General features: G+C 45.3%; 1 protein-coding gene across 1 annotated transcript; it reads left to right on the top strand.

Annotated features, from left to right (window-relative positions):
- Nucleotides 1–6136: 6136 nt before the first annotated feature.
- Nucleotides 6137–17029, top strand: DNPEP (aspartyl aminopeptidase). Its single transcript, XM_031957996.1, has 15 exons — nucleotides 6137–6274; nucleotides 6773–6857; nucleotides 6937–7025; nucleotides 7108–7221; nucleotides 7615–7740; nucleotides 7952–8082; nucleotides 9014–9089; nucleotides 9224–9331; nucleotides 9473–9550; nucleotides 10096–10179; nucleotides 15215–15375; nucleotides 15536–15575; nucleotides 15973–16074; nucleotides 16426–16593; nucleotides 16881–17029. The coding sequence occupies exons 1-15, from the start codon at nucleotides 6269–6271 to the stop codon at nucleotides 16929–16931; spliced, it is 1419 nt and encodes a 472-aa protein (XP_031813856.1). The 5' UTR covers nucleotides 6137–6268; the 3' UTR covers nucleotides 16932–17029.
- Nucleotides 17030–18078: the final 1049 nt, after the last annotated feature.

Genomic DNA, 18078 nt, shown 5'->3' on the forward strand with positions numbered 1-18078 from the left:
ACATACCCTTTGATCCAGCAGAGTTACTTCTGGGCTTATACCCCAAGGAGACATTAAAGAAGGGAAAGGGACCTGTATGTGCATGAATGTTTGTGGCAGCCCTGTTTGTAGTGGCAAGAACCTGGAAATTGAGTGGATGCCCATCAGTTGGAGAATGGCTGAATAAGTTGTGGTATATGAATAATATGGAATATTATTGTTCTATAAGAAACAACCAACAGGATGATTTCAGAAAGGCCTGGAGAGACTTACATGAACTGATGCTGAGTGAAATGAGCAGAACCAGAAGACCATTATACACAGCAACAACAATGTTGTATCAGGATCAATTCTGATGGAAATGGCTATATTCGGCAATGAGAGGATTCAAATCACTTCCAATTGATCAGTGATGAACAGAACCAGCTACAACCAGTGAAAGAACACTGGGAAATGAGTGTGGACCACAACATAGCATTTACACTCTTTGTTGTTGTTTGCTTGCATTTTTGTTTTCCTTCTCAGGTTATTTTTACCTTCTTTCTAAATCCGATTTTTCTTGTGCAACAAGATAACTATAAATATGTATATATATATATATATATATATATATATATATATATATATATATATAGTATTTAACATATACTTTAACATACTTAACATGTATTGGGACTACCTGCCATCTAGGGGAAGGGGTGGGGGAAAGGAGGGGAAAATTTGGAACAGAAGGTTTTGCAAGGATCAATGTTGAAAAATTACCCATGCATATATTTTGTCAATAAAAAGCTATAATTAAAAAAAAAGAAACTTCATCCTGTTTGCCTCAGTTTCCTCATCTGTAAAAAAAATAAGCTGTAGATAGAAATGACAAACCACTCCAGTATCTTTGCTAAGAAAACCTCAAATGGATTCACAGAGTCAAACATGACTGAAACATATGGGACATTTAGTTCAAGATGTCCAACAGCCAGCTCATGATATAATACTAGAAGTCAGGAGAAAGATTATGGTTGGATAAATAAATCTGAGAGTCATTTCTGTAGAAAGATGATAACTGACTCCATGGGAGTTTATGAGATCACTAAAAATAGTAAAAAAAAAAAAAAAAAAAAAAAAAAAAAAAAAAAAAAAAAAGGAGGTTCAGGACAGAGTCTTAGGGGCACTGATGCTGAACAGAAGTGATCTGGATGAAGATCCAGCAAAGGAGATGAGTAGTGGTCAGGCAGGAAAAGAACCCAGACAGAGCAGGGTCACAAAAATTTAGTAAAGAGAGAGTATCGGGGAGAAGAAGATGATCAACATTGTAAAAAACTATAGAGAGGTCAAAAAGGATGAAAACTGAATTTTTTTTAAAAGCCATTAGATTTGACAAGAGATCACTCATGACTTTGGAGAGATGTTTGAATCAAATAATGAGGTCAGAAATCAAATTGCAAAGGGTTTAGAATTAAGTGAGAGAAGTGGAGACACAAATTGCAAATGGCTTTCTCAAGAAATTTAGCCCAAAAAAGGAATGAAAGATAATGTTGATAGCAGGAATGGTAGAATTGAGAGCTTTTATTTTTAATAATGGCTTTTTATTTTCAAAATATATGCAAAGATAGTTTTCAATATTCACCTTGAAAAATCTTGTTCCAAATTTTTCTCTCTCCCTTCTCCCATCCCTTCCCCTAGACATCAAATAATCCAATATAGGTTAAACGTACAATTCTTCTCAACATATCTCTACATTTATCATACTGTACAAGAAAAATCAGATCAAAAAGAAAAAAAATGAGAAAAGGAAAAAAGCAAATAAACAACAAAAAAGGTGAAAATACTATGTTGTGATCCACATTCAGTCCCCATAGTTCTCTCTCTTGGATGTAGATGGCTTTCTCCATCATAAATTACCTCACTGTTGAAAAGAGACATTTCCATCACAACTGATCATCACATAATCTGGTTTTGCTGTGTACAATATTCTCATGGTTCTTCATTTAACATCAGTTCATGTAAGTCTCTCCAAGGCTTTATGAAATCATCCTGCTGATTATTTATTATGGAACAAGAATTATATTATATTCACATACCACAACTTATTCAGCCATTCTCCAACTGATGGGCATCGACTCAGCTTCCAGTTCCCTGCCACTACAAAAATCTCTTTGGGATACAGACCCAGCACTGGATCAAAGGGTGTGCACAATTTGATAGCCCTTTGGGCATAGTTCCAAATTGCTCTCCAGAATGGCTGGATCAATAGTGAGAGCTTTTTTAAGGAGGAGGGACACATAAGTGTGTTTGTAAACAGCAAGGAAGCAACCAATGGATAAAGACTGAAGATTAGAATGGGAGTGGGAGGCAATTTATTGGAGAAGAGTGGAAAACAGAGAATCAAGATTCATGTAGAAAGGTTTGCCTTGATGAGAAAGATCACTTTTTTCTTCATGAGAAATAGGAAAGAAGAAAAAACTACATCTGAGTGATCTGAGACCAAGATGGGAAAGGGGGGGATAAAACAGTGAACTCTCAAGTGGGCTCCTTTTTTGCACTAAAGTATGAAGTGAGGTCCTCAGTTGAAAAGATGGAAGAAAGATTGCACGGGAAGTATGAGGAGGGATGAAAGGTTTGGAATTGCTACCAGCTGTGCTGAGGAAGATAGTGAGTCAATTACAGAGGTGTGAAAGTATGACCTTGCTGCAATGAGAGCCCATTTGAGATTATGTCACATAAATTGTTCGGGGACTTCAGTCACAGTATGGTTTTAGGATTTTCTCCAATTCGGTTCAGCAGCACACAAGTAAGACTGAAGGCAGTGGATTATAGAAATAAATCCAAGGTTGGAGAATGAACGGTGATATGATATGGAACAAAGGATTAAATTGGAGAATAGAGTATAAAGATGAAGTGGTTCATCAAGAGATCAAGCTAAGGAAGGAAAGTTAGGGATGACAGCCTGGGAAAGAACTGAGTGGTGAAACAGCAAAGTGAAAAACAGGGTTCAGAATCATAAGGCAGAAGAAAAGATTATGAGCAGACAAATCAATTTCAGAGTTCATAGCTAACGCAGAGTCAAGGTAAGACATGGGGAAATGGGAAAATTAAGGAAGTGAAAAATTGGGCATTTAAAAGATAATCAATATATGTGCTGAAGACCTCCAGTCTAATAGCAAGAGTAGGGAAGGTGAAAATGACTCTGAGTCAGGACAGAACTCCTCGAAGAAGGGAGGATAGTGTTTTGTGGGTGAAAATAGATAATATTGAATGAATGAGCCTCAAAGGAGAAAGTACTGAGTGACAGTGAGTGATAAAGGGAAAGCTTTGAAGTGGCAATGAGAAACAAGGAGTTTTCCACCACAAAAATGGAGTCAAAGGGAATGACCAATCAGTCAGTAAGCATGTATTAAGTGCCTACTGCATGCTAGCAAACACTGAGGATACAAAAAGAGGCAAATGAGTAAACATGCAATCAATACTAAAAATACTAAAACACTAAAAAAACTACTATCTAGGGATACCAGGTCAGAAGATGAAGGGGGTGGGAAAGGAAAAGGCTGAAGGTGAAAGCAGGTGTGTTAACTATTCCAGAGAGCACAATGAAAGGGATAAGAGGATCTGCTATGGGGGGGAAAGAGGATAAGGGTTGAGGGAAAGGAGAGTAAGGCAATAAGAGATGGGGAAAGAAGTCTGTACAATGACATCAGGGGCTCGGAATCACAGGGAGGAGTAAGAATAGGATGGGGTGGGGAGTATCTGAGAAATGAGTCCAAGGAAAGGATCCTGGCTGTCTTCTATACTTGGAATTGATTCCTTCATCTGTCTTCTGGCTTTCTTCAAGTCAAAGCTTCAATCCCACCTTCTTCACAAAGTCTTTTCCAATCCACTTAATGCTAGTCTTTCCTCTAACATTATCTGTACCTTTGCCTTATTTGCACATAATTGTTGGCTTATCATCTCCTCTATTAATAAATTGCCAACTCAGGAAGGGTAGGGTCTGTTTTGTTTTTACCTTTCTTCTTATCTCAAGTTTAGTATTATTTGCTACACACAGTAGGTGCTTAATAGATAAATTTATTGACTGATATTTTACAGATGGGGAAAATGAGGCAAAGATTAGTCACAATTTGATCATATATCTTCCTAACTCCAAGTCCCACACTCCATCCACCAAGCTAATGAGAGTTTTCTTACTCCTCCATCTTCCCTTATAGTGGAAAACAAGGTATTAGAGAAAAAAGTAAATTTATTTACCATTTCACAGATTTTTTTTTCTTTTTTTCCTCTTAAAAAATTTTTTTTGGGAATAGAAAATGGAGAGATCCAAAAGGAAATATAGGTGGTGTCAAAACAGAAGATATCCATAAGTATTTATTTTTTAGAAAGAAATACATGAGTGAGAAAAGATTTTTAAGACATCAAAATCTATTTTTAAGTAGTTGGTAAGAAACTAAAAAAATCAAGAACCTATTAAGACAATGAGATTTTTTAAAAATCAAGATTATTTTTAAAGATAAACAGTGAAAACTAAATTATTTAAAAATCTATTTTAAAAATAAATGGAAAGAAATTAACATTATATCACAAACTATTTTTTTTTTATTTAATAGCCTTTTATTTACAGGTTATATGATGCATGGATAACTTTACAGCGTTAACAATTGCCAAACCTCTTGTTCCAATTTTTCACCTCTTACCCCCCACCCCCTCCCCCAGATGGCAGGATGACCAGTAGATGTTAAATACATTAAAATATAAATTAGATACACAATAAGTATACATGACCAAAACATTATTTTGCTGTATAAAAAGAATCAGAATCTGAAATATTGTACAACTAGCTTGTGAAGGAAATCAAAAATGCAGGTGGGCATAAATATAGGGATTGGGAATTCAATGTAATGGTTTTTAGTTATCTCCCAAAGTTCTTTCTCTGGGCATAGCTGGTTCAGTTCATTACTGCACAAACTATATTTTTTAAATGTGGAGAAAAAATAAAAAATAAATGGTGAGAAGCTAAAAAATTTATTTAAAAATAAATTTAAAACCTTTAAAAATACGTGTGAGAAATTATATATATATATATATTTTAATTATGAGAAATTGGGAAATATCAAAACATTAGTTTTAAAATGAATACATGATAAAAAATTTTTTTAAATTACAAATCTATTTTAAAAACAAAGTGAGGAACTAATGCATAAATAATCTATTTTTTAAATGGTGAGAAATCAAAAATATCAAGAAATTTATTTAAAAATAAATAAATGAGGGGCAGTTAGGGGTCGAAATGCACACCAGCCCTGAAATTAGGAGGACCTGAATACAAATTTGGGCTCAAACATTTAACACTACCTACTTGTGTGACTCTGGGCACGTCACTTAAACCTCAATTGTCTCAGCAAAAAAAAAAAAAAAAAAAAAAAAAAAGAATTTTAAACGGTGAGAAACTTAGTAAATAAAGTTTTAAAAAAAATAAATGGTGAGCAGCTAAACAAAGAAAAAAGGCTGTTTTTTAAGATGATGAGAAATTTAAGAAATAAAGTATTTCGAAACTAAACGAGCAGCTAACCAAACAAAAACAAGTTTTTTGAAAGTTTTTTTTAAATGGTGAGAAACCTAAAAAATAAAAAAAAAAAAAGTATGGCAAAAATAAATGGTGAGCAGCTAAACGACAACAAAAACCCAAAAGTTACTTGTTAAATGGTGAGAATCGTAAGAAATAAAAAAGCATTTAAACAATAAATGGTGAGTAGCTGAGCAAAAAACCATAAAAGCTACTTTTTAAATGGTGAGAAACTTAATAAAAAAGCATTTAAAAAATAAATGGTGAGCAGGGGAGCAAAAAAAACCATAAAGGCTATTTTTTAAATGGTGAGAAATTTAAGAAATAAAAAAAGTATTTAAGAAATAAATGGTGAGCAGCTAAGCAAAAAAAAAAAAAAAAAAAAAACTATTAAAAAAAAAAAAAAAAAGCTGAGTGCGAACCATCTAGAGTAAGTAAGAGCCCGGCGCCCCCTTCCAGGACCCCATGAGCCGTAGGCGCCTGCCGGCGCCGGGAGCCGCCCCGCCCCCTGGCGGCCCCGCCCGCGCGCTGCGCCGCGGCGCGGGTGTCCCGGAGCTCGGCCCCGGGCGGCGGAGGGGGCCGCGCGCCGGGCTGCCCTAGCTCCTCCCAGTCAGCAGAGGGCTCCGGGCCGCCGGGCCCCAGAGCGGGAGGGCGGGGCCGGGATTGGAGCCGCATAGTACTCGGAGCCGGCGAGGGGCGGGAGTCGAGTTGGGTCCGCGAGCGCGAAAGGCAGGCAGAGTCATGCAGGTGAGGCGGGAGCCCCCGCCCCCCCCCCGGCGCGCGCCGCAGCGGGGTCCTGGGCGTCCCGCTGCAGCCACCCTAAGCGCGGGGCTGCAGGCTAAAGCGAAAGAGAAAGCTGCAGCCGCAGGGCGGGGAGGGGGTCCTGGCCTTCCGGGCCCGGCGAGGGGAGGGGGAGGGGAGGGGTCCGGGGGGGGGGGGGGAGGAGGAAGGGGGCCTTGCCTGCAGGAAGGGCTTTTGTGTGCACGGACTGCAGAGCACGGATGGGGGAGGGGGAAGCTCGGGCCCGGGGGGAGGGGAGGGGGCTCGGATCGCGGAGGCCGGCCGAGTCTCCTCCTGCAGAGTCTCCCCGCTTGGAGCCGGGGGGTGGGGGGGGCCGGGGCGCTCGCGGCTAGACCCGGACGGGGAAGTTTCCCAGGTCGGGGACGGGACGGGGCCGCCTCCCGGGGAGACCCCCACCTGCGGCCCCGGGAGCGGGGGCTGCAGCCCGAATCTCTGCCTTCCCAGGCTTCAGCGGCGGGAAAGGAGGCGGTTCAGGCGGCAGCCCGGGAGCTGCTCAAGTTTGTGAACCGCGGGCCCTCCCCCTTCCACGGTAAGCGCCGCCCCCCGGGAGAGGAGAAGCGGAGCCCCCCCCCGCCCCTCCCCCTGACCGCGGTCCCCTCCCCCCGCAGTGGTGGCCGAGTGCCGCAGCCGCCTCCTGCAGGCCGGCTTCCAGGAGCTCAAAGAGGCGGAGAAATGGGAGCTGCAGCCCGAGCGCAAGGTAGGGAGGGCGGGGCGGCGGGGGCAGCGCCGGGGGCCCGGCTCCGAGGCCCGCGCCGAGCGCTCTCCCCCTGCTCCCCCAGTACTTCGTGACCAGGAACTCCTCCACCATCATCGCCTTCGCGGTGGGGGGCCGGTACTCCCCCGGCAACGGCTTCAGCGTCATCGGCGCCCACACCGACAGCCCTTGCCTCAGGGTACGGAAGGGGGGCTCGGGGTGCGGGAGGGGGGGCTCGGTCCGGAAATGGGGGGCTCGGGGTGCGGGAGGGGGGGCTCGGTCCGGAAATGGGGGGCTCGGGGTCCGGAAGGGGGGGCTCGGTCCGGAAATGGGGGGCTCGGTCCGGAAATGGGGGGCTCGGGGTCCGGAAGTGGGGGTAGGGGTACAGAAAAGGGGGTTCGGGGTCCGGAAGGGGGGCTCAGTCCGGAAATGGGGGCTCGGGGTCCTTGCTGGGCCGCCCACCCAGGGAACGCAGGGGGCGAGATAAGGCCCGGAGAGAGGCCCTGGGCCGGCGGGATGCTTGGTCCTCTGGTGAGCTGCAGAGGCTGCCCCCCGGCAGGCTGCCATTCCCGGACGGTGTGTGTCCCCGCAGGTGAAGCGCAGGTCCCGGCGCAGCCAGGGGGGCTTCCTGCAGGTGGGCGTAGAGACCTACGGGGGCGGGATCTGGAGCACCTGGTTTGACCGCGACCTCTCCTTGGCTGGGCGAGTCATTATCAAGGTAAGGGGCGCCCGGGTCCTGGGTTTGGGCAGGGACAGCGGCCTGGTGCCCGCGGTTCCCCTGGCAGAGCTGCTGGGGAAAGGTGCGGGGAGACCCCGCAAGGGCTCCCCAGAGACCGGTGGGGCCTCTGCTAATCGGGGACTGGCCACCGAGGCCGCAGCAGCAGGAGGAAGGCCCGGGCCCCGGCTGACCTGCTCCCCCGCCGTTACAGAATCCTTCCTCCGGGCACATTGAACAACAGTTGGTGCATGTGGAGAGACCGATACTGCGCATCCCCCACTTGGCGATCCACCTGCATCGGACCGTCAATGAAAACTTCGGTCCCAACCCCGAGACCCACTTGTGAGAACCGGGATCAGGGACGGGGGCGAGGCAGGGGAGGTCAGAGATGGGGAGGTCAGAGATGGGGAGGTCAGAGATGGGGAGGTCAGAGATGGGGACGGAGCTGGGGGAGGGCCCTGGTACCGGCTCTGCAGCGGCTCCTGACCTTTTGGAGCATGAGGACTTCCACAGGGTGCTGTCTCCGAAAATCCATAATGACCGTTCTGAATGCCCTAAGTCAACTACCTCACTCACCATTCTGAATGCTGAATGCTCTAAGTCAACCACGTCACTCATCACAATAATTAAGTGATATATATGTGTAGGCCATATTATTTATCCTACACCAAATACGTTTGATTATTTTTTTATTAAAGCTTTTTATTTTCAAAACATATGCATGATGTTGGATTTAACGCATATTTATACTATGTTTAACATAGACATGTTGGACTGCTTGCCATCTATGAGAAGGGGGGAAAAACTGGAACACAAGGTTTTGCAAGGGTGAATACTGAAAACTATCCATGCATATGGTTTTTTTTTAATTAAAGCTTTTTATTTTTAAAACATATGCATGGATAATTCTTCAGCATTAGCCCTCGCAAAACTTTGTGTTCCAATTTTTTTCCTTCTTCTCCCTCTCTCCTCCCCTAAACGGCAAGTGATCCAACATATGTTGAATATGTACAATTCTTCTATATGTATTTCCACAATTTTTATTATATTTATACTAAGTCATTTGCTAAAGCAGACCCTCTTGCAGTAACTCTGAAAAGTCCTTCCATAGGTTGGGAACCACTGTATTCTCAAAGAGAAGTTAGATGAAGGATGAAGGGCTGTTTAGGGATTAGGTGGCCGTTTGTAACAGAGGCATGGGCAGGACCAGCATAAATGCAGACCTTCCCCTGTCCCAGCCCCCCTCATTCTGCTGTCCCCCACCTCCTTGCAGAATACCCATCCTGGCCACTGCGGTGCAGGAGGAGCTGGAGAAGGGCGTGTCTGATTCAGGGTCTCCTGCTGCCAAGGTGAGAAGGGAGACTCAGGTGGGGGAAGGGAAGGGATAGGAAGATGTTGGGGGTGGGGTGGGACGGAGCACAGAGAGGCGTGGGAATAAAGGATCCCCAAGTGACCGCTCTCCAATTCATACCCGTCCCTGTAGACGAACAGACACCAGTCAGTGCTCATGTCTCTGCTCTCTGCCCAGTTGGGGCAGAAACCTGAGGACATCCTGGAAATGGAATTGTGTCTCACAGATACTCAGCCTGCGGTAAGGAGAGGGGGGACCTCCTGACCCACAGCCTGGCTTAGCTCTGCAAAATGGAGAGAGCAAACCACAGGGGGGAAAAGAGCCAAAAGCGTGGGATTGTGGGGAGTGGAGCTGGCCAGGCTAACTGTCCCTTCTCTCCAGATCCTGGGAGGCGCCTATGAGGAGTTCATCTTCTCCCCCCGACTGGACAACTTGCACAGCTGCTTCTGTGCCCTCCAGGTGTGGAGCCAGGGGCTTGGCAAATAGATGCCCTGCTCCATCCCCATGGCACAAAGCCTTGGACACATCGCAGGGGGTCAATAGTACAGACATATAGGGTTTTGGAAGGTCTCGGGCCTCTGAGGATATGTGGGAGGGAACTAGGGAGCTGTCTCCTCCCTTTCCTCATAGCACTTCCTTTGGTGAGACTGGAGGGGGGAGTAGGTTAGAGAGTGCTGGAAATGCCTCGGGAACCCCCATTGTTCCAGCCTTGCTGACAGAGGGTGGGGAAGGGAGGGGGAGAGGAACCCCCCATTGTTCTGGCCTTGGTGACAGAGGGTGGGGAAGGAAGGGGGAGAGGAACCCCCCCATTGTTCTGGCCTTGGTGACAGAAGGTGGGGAAGGAAAAGAGAGAGGAACCCCCATTGTTCTAGCCTTGGTGACAGAGGATGGGGAAGAGGGGGAGAGTCTTGTGGGCCCCCAAAGCAGTCTTTCCTTAAAAAAAAAAATACACAGCACTTGGGGATATAGTAGCCAACTAAAAAATGCTTGTGTCTCTCTCTCAGGCCTTAATTGACTCTTGTGCTGCCCCAGCATCCCTTGCTTCAGAGCCTAATGTCCGAATGGTTGCGCTTTATGACCACGAAGAGGTGAGAACATGAACCTGATGGGGAAGAAAGGGGGCAATAGGCCAGGGAGCTGGGGAATTTCTGTCCATTCCTGTGAACAAACCTTTTCTAAGGCCCATGGAAAGGGCTGGAGGTGGTAAGAAGTCAGTCACATTATTGGCTCAGCTTAGGATGCATTTCTCTCCCATTTTTGCCTAAAATTCTCCTATCCATCCATCAAGGCCTAACTCAAATGATGCCTCCAGGAAGCCTTCCTTGATATCCTCATCCATCTCATTTTACCTCTGGGGAAAGCAATGGGATTTAGCCAGGAAGATCTGAATTCAAGTCTCTCCCATGACACCTGGCTGTTTAAATCTATGGGCAGATCATTCAGGATCTTGGTTGTAACTGGTTGCTCCTAGGAGACTTTTTAAGACAAGCTACAGGCAAGATGTTGATCTGGGGGGATCCCCCTGCACTGATGAAATCCAAAATCAAGCTTTCTTTGTGTTGAAGTTCACTGGATGCACTTCTTTTCCCTACTGGCCTCCGCTGCCTTATTTTTCATTTCTCCTTTTTTTTTTGGTCTCCATCTCTCCCAGCCACTCCCAGACTAGGTTATCAGCTCCTGTGGGTAAGGGCTCTTTCCACCACCTCCCCTACCCCCCTCGTTGTACCTGGGAGAGTGCCTTGTACATAGTTTTCATCCGGATAGTTTCTGAGTGTATGAAAGGTCTGGTTCCACTAGGAAACGAGTGTGGACTGCTTGAATTTTTGTTTTTCTTCCCAGGTTATTTTTACCTTCTTTCTAAATCCGATTTTTCTTGTGCAACAAGATAACTGTATAAATATGTATACATATGTTGTATTTAAGAGAACTTTAACATATTTAACATGTTTGGGACTACCTGCCATCTAGGAGAGGGGGTGGAAGGAAGAAGTTGGAACAGAAGTGATTGCAAGGGTCAATGTTGAAAAATTACCCTTGCATATGTTCTGTCAGTAAAAAGATATAATAAAGAAAAAGAAAGGTCCTCTTCCCAGCATCAGACCACTTGTGACACAACCTGGTGCCAAAGTAAAGGCAGACTCCTCCCTCCCTCAGCCGCAGCATTGATCAGGCATCTAAGTTTAGATCCCAGCCTCTGAAAATTTTACATGACAGGTGGGGGAAGAGAATTTTAGCTTAATAAAAAAAAAGAAGCTAGATTTGGCATAGTACAGACACTACCAGCTTGACCCAAAGAACTTGGGGAAGTTTTAAAACTTAAAACTGTACCTAGACTTTAGGGGATACCCTGTATAAATAGGATAAGTAGAGAAGGGGCAGTTAACAGTTTTAAAAAGTTTACATATCATGTCTTGTTTGATCTTCCTAGTTCAGTGATAAGGAAGTAATGCAGTAGCTAGAGCAGCAGATCTACAGTTAAGAAAACCAGAGTTCAGATGTGCCTCAGAGGCTTACTAACATCCTGGGCAAGTCATTAAACCCCAATTTCAGTTTCCTCATCTCTAGAATGGGAGTGATAATAGTATTTATCTACCTCCCCCTCCCCTACCCCCTGAAAGTAGTTTAACTTCTGCTTCAGTTTCTTTGGATGTAGCATCCTAGGATCTCCTCTCCCTCTAAAGTTTTATAAATTCTTCTCCATAAAATGGGATTGATAAATAGCATCTACCACACCCTCTCCAGGGATGTCGTTAGAATTAAGTCAAATAATTATAAAGCACCTGGCATATAGTAGGTGTTTAATAAATGCCTGTTACCTTTTTTTATAAAATGAGTAATGCAGGTTGTTATTCTCTCTTGCATAGATGAATGAACTGAGGTGAAGAAGTTCATTCAACCAACAAGCATTTATCAAGCACTTGTTATATATCAGACACAAATATAATAAGTACAAATGTGAGTCAGTCTCTGGGTGTGGCATACTCAGTATAAGTAAATAGTTTGTATAATCTGTATCAGATTGGGGAGGAGGAAAGAGAAAAATTTGGGACTCAAAATCTTTCAAAAAATGAATGCTGAAAATTGTCTTTACATGTAATTAGAAAAAGTCAAATAATATTTCTTTAAAATAATAAATAATAGTGAGTTGAGGTAGGACCCTCAACTTAGGAAATCAGGAAAGGCCTCTTGAAGGAAGCAGGAGTGAAGCTAAATCTTAGGCTAGAAGTTTAAAGAGGTAAGGTGGGAGGTGAAAATGGATGAGCATTATTTTCATAAGGGAAAGTTTGTGCAAAAGTTTAGAGTCAAGAAATGAGAACCCCCTAAAATTTCTTTTTTTGTGAGTTTTTTTTTATTTTAAAAATATTTATTTTTCTGGTTTTCCAATATTATGCAAATATTTTCCATATATTTCCAGATATTATGCAAAAATAGTTTTCAGTTTTCACCTCTGTAAAACCTTGTGTTCGAAATTTTTTTTCCTCCCCAAGACATCAAGTGATGTGATATAGATTAAACATGTGCAATTCTTTTAGATATTTCCATATTTGTCATGCTGTGCAAGAAAAATCAGATTAAAGGGAGAAAAAACCATAAGAAAGAAAAACCCAAGCCAACAAATAACAACAAAAAGGTGAAAAATACTATGTTTTGATCCATATTCAGTCTCCTTAGTTCTCTTTCTGGATGCAAATGGTTCTCTCCATCACAAGTCTATTAGAATTGCCTTGAATCATCTCCTTGTTGAAAAGAGCCAGTCCATCACAATTGATCATCACATAATCTTGTTGCCGTGTACAGTGATTTCCTGGTTCTGCTCACTTCACTCAGGATCAGTTCATGTAAATCTCTCCAGGCCTTTCTGAAATCATCCTGCTGACCATTTCTTACAGAACAATAATATTCCAGCATTCATGTACCATAACTTACTCAGCCATTCCAACTGATAGGCATCCACTCAGTTTCCACTTCCTTGACACTACAAAAGGGGTTGCTGCAGACATTTTTGCACATGTGAATCTCTAAAGTTTTTTATTTAGGAAAGTCAAGTGGTGAGAGCTGTGCTTCAGGAATATCCATTTGGCAGCTGCATGGAGACTGGATGGGCAAGGGGAGGCCAATTAGGAGACCCTTGCAGGAGTCCAGACAAGAGCTGATTTTTTGAAGGCCTACGTAAGGGAGAGAATCGGATGGATTTGAAAGGTGCTGACGAGGTAGAACCAACAAGGCTTAGAGATTGATTATGGGGGCAGGGATGTCTCCAGGGTTTCAAACTTGAGGCACTGGAAGAATTTCAACAGAAATTGGGAAGTTAAGAGCAGGAGGGAGCCTGGGCGAAGAGAATGTGTTCTGTTTTGGACCTGATGAGTTGGAGATGCCCAGGGACATCCAGACTGGAGAAATCTATGGGACTGTGGCTCAGAAGAGAGGTGAGAGCTCCAAATGTGTGTCTGGGAGTCATTCATCGTGGAAATGATAGTGGAATCTTTGGGAGGAGTTAATGAGAGAGTTTAGATAGAAGAGAAAATGGCTCAAGACAAAGGCGTGGGATTACAGGCTGAAGGCCAGAAGAGACCATAATGTCCAACTCCTTCATTTCACAGGAAGAAACAGGCACAGGAGATTGAGTTACTTGCCTGGAATTGCTAGTAAGTTCCTGAGGCAGCCTTCAAACTCAAGTCCTGGGGTCCATTTACCACATCTAGGCTCCTCAGTCTGGGATACAGACAGGAACAAAGGCTGGAAGATGGATGAGGGTCCTGCAGAGGGGGCTCAGAAGGATAAGTCAGAGAGGAAGACACCCCCAGCCAAGCCAGAGGAAGAAGAGGGTATCCCAGAAAGGGTGGTCAGCGTTGTCAACATCAAAGAGAGGACAAGAAGGAAGGATAAAGGTGAAGAACTTAACGGCACAGAGACCTTGGGTCTCTGCAGAGAGTTGAGCCAGGCTACAAAGGGGAAGAAATGGGGACAAGTGTGTAAATGTGGACCACCTTTTTCCTAGGAGTTTGGCTCTGAAAAGAGGAAATAACCAATATTTGATGGGCGTGAGAGTCTTAAGTGAAGCTTCAAAAAAGCTGGGTATTTTTTTAGGCCTCAAGGGAAGACCCCCTTGGAGAAGAGGAGGTTGAAAATTATGATGATCAAAGGATCAAGTTGGTGGAGAAGAGAGATGGGGCCATGTGTTGGCAAACAAGGGCCCCCTCCGTTGGGATTTAAATCCAGGTCTTCTGACTCCCAGGACCATGTCCTTTACGCCATGGCTCTCCCCAGTTGGACTGTAACCCCTTCAGAGGTTGAATCTGTGTCTTTAAGGTTCTTTGCATCTCAGGATCAGTTACAGCTCCATAGCCCTAGTAGGTGCCTCTTAATTGCTGGAAGGGAAGATTCTATCTCCAGTGGCGGGCCCTTTGAAAGCAGAGCAGTGTTTCATTCAGCAAATAATTAATCGAATGAATATTACATGCATGGCACTATTTTAGGGGCTAAGATGGTGGAGGTAGAGATTGAATTATTTTTGATAATGTTTTTTAAATCATTACCAACAGTAGGTGAATGTCCAGTGAACAGTATAAGCAACTTATTGAATGAGTATTACATGCATAGCACTGTTCTAGGGGCTAAGATGGTGAAAGTGGAGATTGAATCATTTTTAATAATTATAATAATTTAAAGCACTGCCAACAATAAGTAAATGTCTAATGAACAGTATAAACTAAATTTATTGAATGAGTATTATATGCAGGACCCTGTTCTAGGGGCTAAGATGGGGATGGAAGTGGAGATTGAATTATTTTTAATAATGTTTTTTAAACCACTATCAACAGGAGGTGAATGTCCAGTGAACAGTATAAACAAAAATGCTACATCAGTCTTGGAAATGACTAGGAATTACCCTGCCTCCCAGTTTTCATGAAGAGGGGAATAAAACCATTCCTTAGGGTGGGAACATTGGGCAGTTGGACTTCCCTGCCCCCAAGACCGCTGCTCAGGAGGAGAAGGGGGTGGGGTTTGGTCCCTTAATCTGTCACTGGGGAGCCTTGCTTGGACAAGGGCCCCCCAAACTCCTGCCTCAGACTGGCCCAGTATTCCTAAGCTGACACCGCCCCCTCCCCCCTGACCCTCCAGGTTGGATCACAGAGTGCCCAGGGAGCAGAGTCATTGCTGACGGAGCTGGTGCTCCGGCGTATCTCCGCCTCCCCCAAGAATCTGACAGCCTTTGAGGAGGCCATGCCCAAGTCCTACATGATCAGTGCCGACATGGCCCACGCCGTGCACCCCAACTACCTGTGAGTCCCCGGGGCCCTCTTCTTCACCGACAGTGGGGGTGTTGGGGACCAGCCCACGAGTGGTCTCTGCTGCTCCCACATCAGTCCTGTGCTGAAAAGTTTCCTAAGAGCAAACCCAAACTTAAGCTGATTATAGAGCTATTTCATCTTTCTCCTCTAGGGATAAGCATGAGGAAGCCCACCGGCCCCTTTTCCACAAGGTAATCACTCCTCCCTCTCAGGCCCCGTGTCTCCTCTGTCCCAGCTCCTGTCCTTCGCCTCTCCCTGCTGTACCTCATCTCTCTCCCCCCATCACCTGTCCCCATTTCTCCTTTCAAAACTCTTAACCCCTACTTTCAGGCCCTGCCTTTTTTCCTTCTAGCTCTTTCCCCTCTATTTTCCCTTCCCTATATCCCTCTTTCCCTTCCCATTGGATCCTGCTTATTTTCAGCCTGGGTCTTTCCCTTTCCTCTCCACCTCAGGCCCATATCTCCCACCCAATACCCACCTTCTTCCTTCAACATCCCCATAAACCCCAGCTTTCCCTCCAGGAGCACTTAACCAATGCTGATTAAGACTGATGCATTGGAGCCCCTTTCCCCTCTTTTCTCCTCCCAGGGACCTGTGATTAAGGTGAACAACAAGCAACGCTATGCTTCCAACGCCGTTTCCGAGGCGCTGATCCGCGAGGTGGCTGGCCGAGTGGGGGTGCCCCTTCAGGTGAGCGTTTAGGCCCAGGCCTGTAGTTTGGGGGGAAGCCCCACTGATGGCTGCCTCGGAGGGTAACATCCCAGGAGAGAACTCTGCATGGAAAGCCGGGACCCCCAGTGCTCGGTGTCCCAGTGTTGAGGTTGCCGCCTTTATTAAACAGAAGCATCAGGCGTTCTCCAGCCCCTTTGCCCCGGAGATTATGACGATGGAAAAGCCAGGACTCCCCCAGAGACCAGAGATTTAGTCCCTCCCGGTTCTTCACATGTGGCCATGACTCAGAAGTCTTAAGTCCTGATGGACCTTGCATCTCAGCCTGGCTGTGAGCATCCTCACCTAGGACTCCCCTTCCTATCTCTGCAGGAGTTCATGGTTCGGAATGATTCCCCTTGTGGCACAACCATTGGGCCCATCCTGGCTGCTCGTTTGGGGCTGCGGGTGCTCGACTTGGGCAGCCCCCAGCTGGCCATGCACTCCATCCGGGAGATGGCATGCACCTCCAGTGTGCTGCAGACCCTTACCCTCTTTAAGGTAATCCTGCGTCTGCCCTCCCTTATCCGCTTCACCTGGCAGCAGTGTCTCCAATCTCTGGGATTGGTTGCTGGGGCAACGTCATCCCTCTAAGTGACAAGACTGGTCACCATGGTAATGCCACGAAAGCATTCAGCAGACCAGCTCAGCCTTCCAAGGCTGAGGGGCCCAGGCCAAGCCCCAGAATTAAGGGAAAGAAAATGGAACACTAAGAGGGAGGATTTCCAGGGAGAGTTGTCATACCAACCCTAATACCTAGCTACTCCACCCTGCTTTGCCCCATCCAGGGCTTCTTCGAGCTGTTTCCTGTGGTGAGCCAAAATTTTGCCGTGGAATGAGACGTCTCGAGCTTTTCTTCCCTTCCTCGTCCATTGAGCCCAGAATGTCAGTTCTCACCTGACTCAGAATTGAAATATTAAAATGAATTTTTCACTCATTCTTGCCCTTCTGAGTTTTTTGAGAGAGGGGAACACTGGGTGGGGGGGGGAGGGAGGGAAGGTATTAAGTCCCTGGGTTCTAGTGGAACCTGAAAGGAAGGTGAGTTGATGGAAAAAAGATTTTGATCCCTTGTCTTTACCTCAGAAATAAGCTGGCAGGAAGAATGAGGAGGTGGGACTGGCTGCAGGTGGGGTTAGTGCCCACTCCACATCTTGGTGGTAGTGGGGCAAAGAAGCTGCTTTCACACCAGACCTCATCCAGGCAGAACCTTCCCTTCCCTTTCTCCTTCCATACAAGGAGCTGAGGCTGCAGGGACCTTGCTGTATTCTCCCAGCATTAGTGCCCTTCTCCAGCGAAGGAGCTGGTCCATGGAGTGCTAAGAGAAGAAATGAGTTCATGCTGGAGCAGTCTCAGAGCAGTCTCCTTGGAGTCTCAGCTATTCCTATAACTTCAACATTATCAATGCATTAACAACTCTTTTCTAATTCTAATTAACTAACAAATTCTAATTCATTATCAGTGAGAATTTTCTGAGCATCCTGTGGTTTATTAGCCAGGATCTTCATGCTCCATTATAAAAGCAGGAAGGGGAAAAAGTGAGAAAGCATCTTTCTCCAGAGTCACATAATTGAAATGTCAACATTTACATAGCACTTGTGATAGCTTGCAAAGCACCTGATCAGATTGGTTCTTGTATCTTTATGACAATTCTGTGAGGTGGATAAGGCCACAGTTATTAGTGTTCCCACTTAGCAGGTAGAGACACAGAAGAACAACTAATTGGCTTGTCCGTTGCAATGTAATGAATCAAGGATGGAGTTCTCAGAAGTCTAGTCGCCCCCCCCACTCCCCCTGGGTGTTCTGACTCGATCCCGTGTGTGGGATCCTGCCATCGATGGCACAGCTAAACACAGGACACTACCAGTCATCATGCTCCATTACATTTAGTGCTAATTAGAAAAGGGTTAACTCTTAGCTCTACCTCAGCTCAAACCTCCACCCTTTCTAGTATCATTCTCTCCTCTCTGTCATCATGTCTCCTTTTAT

Source organism: Sarcophilus harrisii, chromosome 3 (genome assembly GCF_902635505.1).
Source record: "Sarcophilus harrisii chromosome 3, mSarHar1.11, whole genome shotgun sequence".
In the NCBI taxonomy this organism is placed as follows: domain Eukaryota; kingdom Metazoa; phylum Chordata; class Mammalia; order Dasyuromorphia; family Dasyuridae; genus Sarcophilus; species Sarcophilus harrisii.

Bases quoted from the DNA above. Each gene is read 5' to 3' on its own strand.
- DNPEP (XM_031957996.1), top strand. The intron at 6,858-6,936 runs GTAAGCGCCGCC...CTCCCCCCGCAG, and splicing joins CGGGCCCTCCCCCTTCCACG to TGGTGGCCGAGTGCCGCAGC. The intron at 7,222-7,614 runs GTACGGAAGGGG...GTGTCCCCGCAG, and splicing joins CCGACAGCCCTTGCCTCAGG to GTGAAGCGCAGGTCCCGGCG.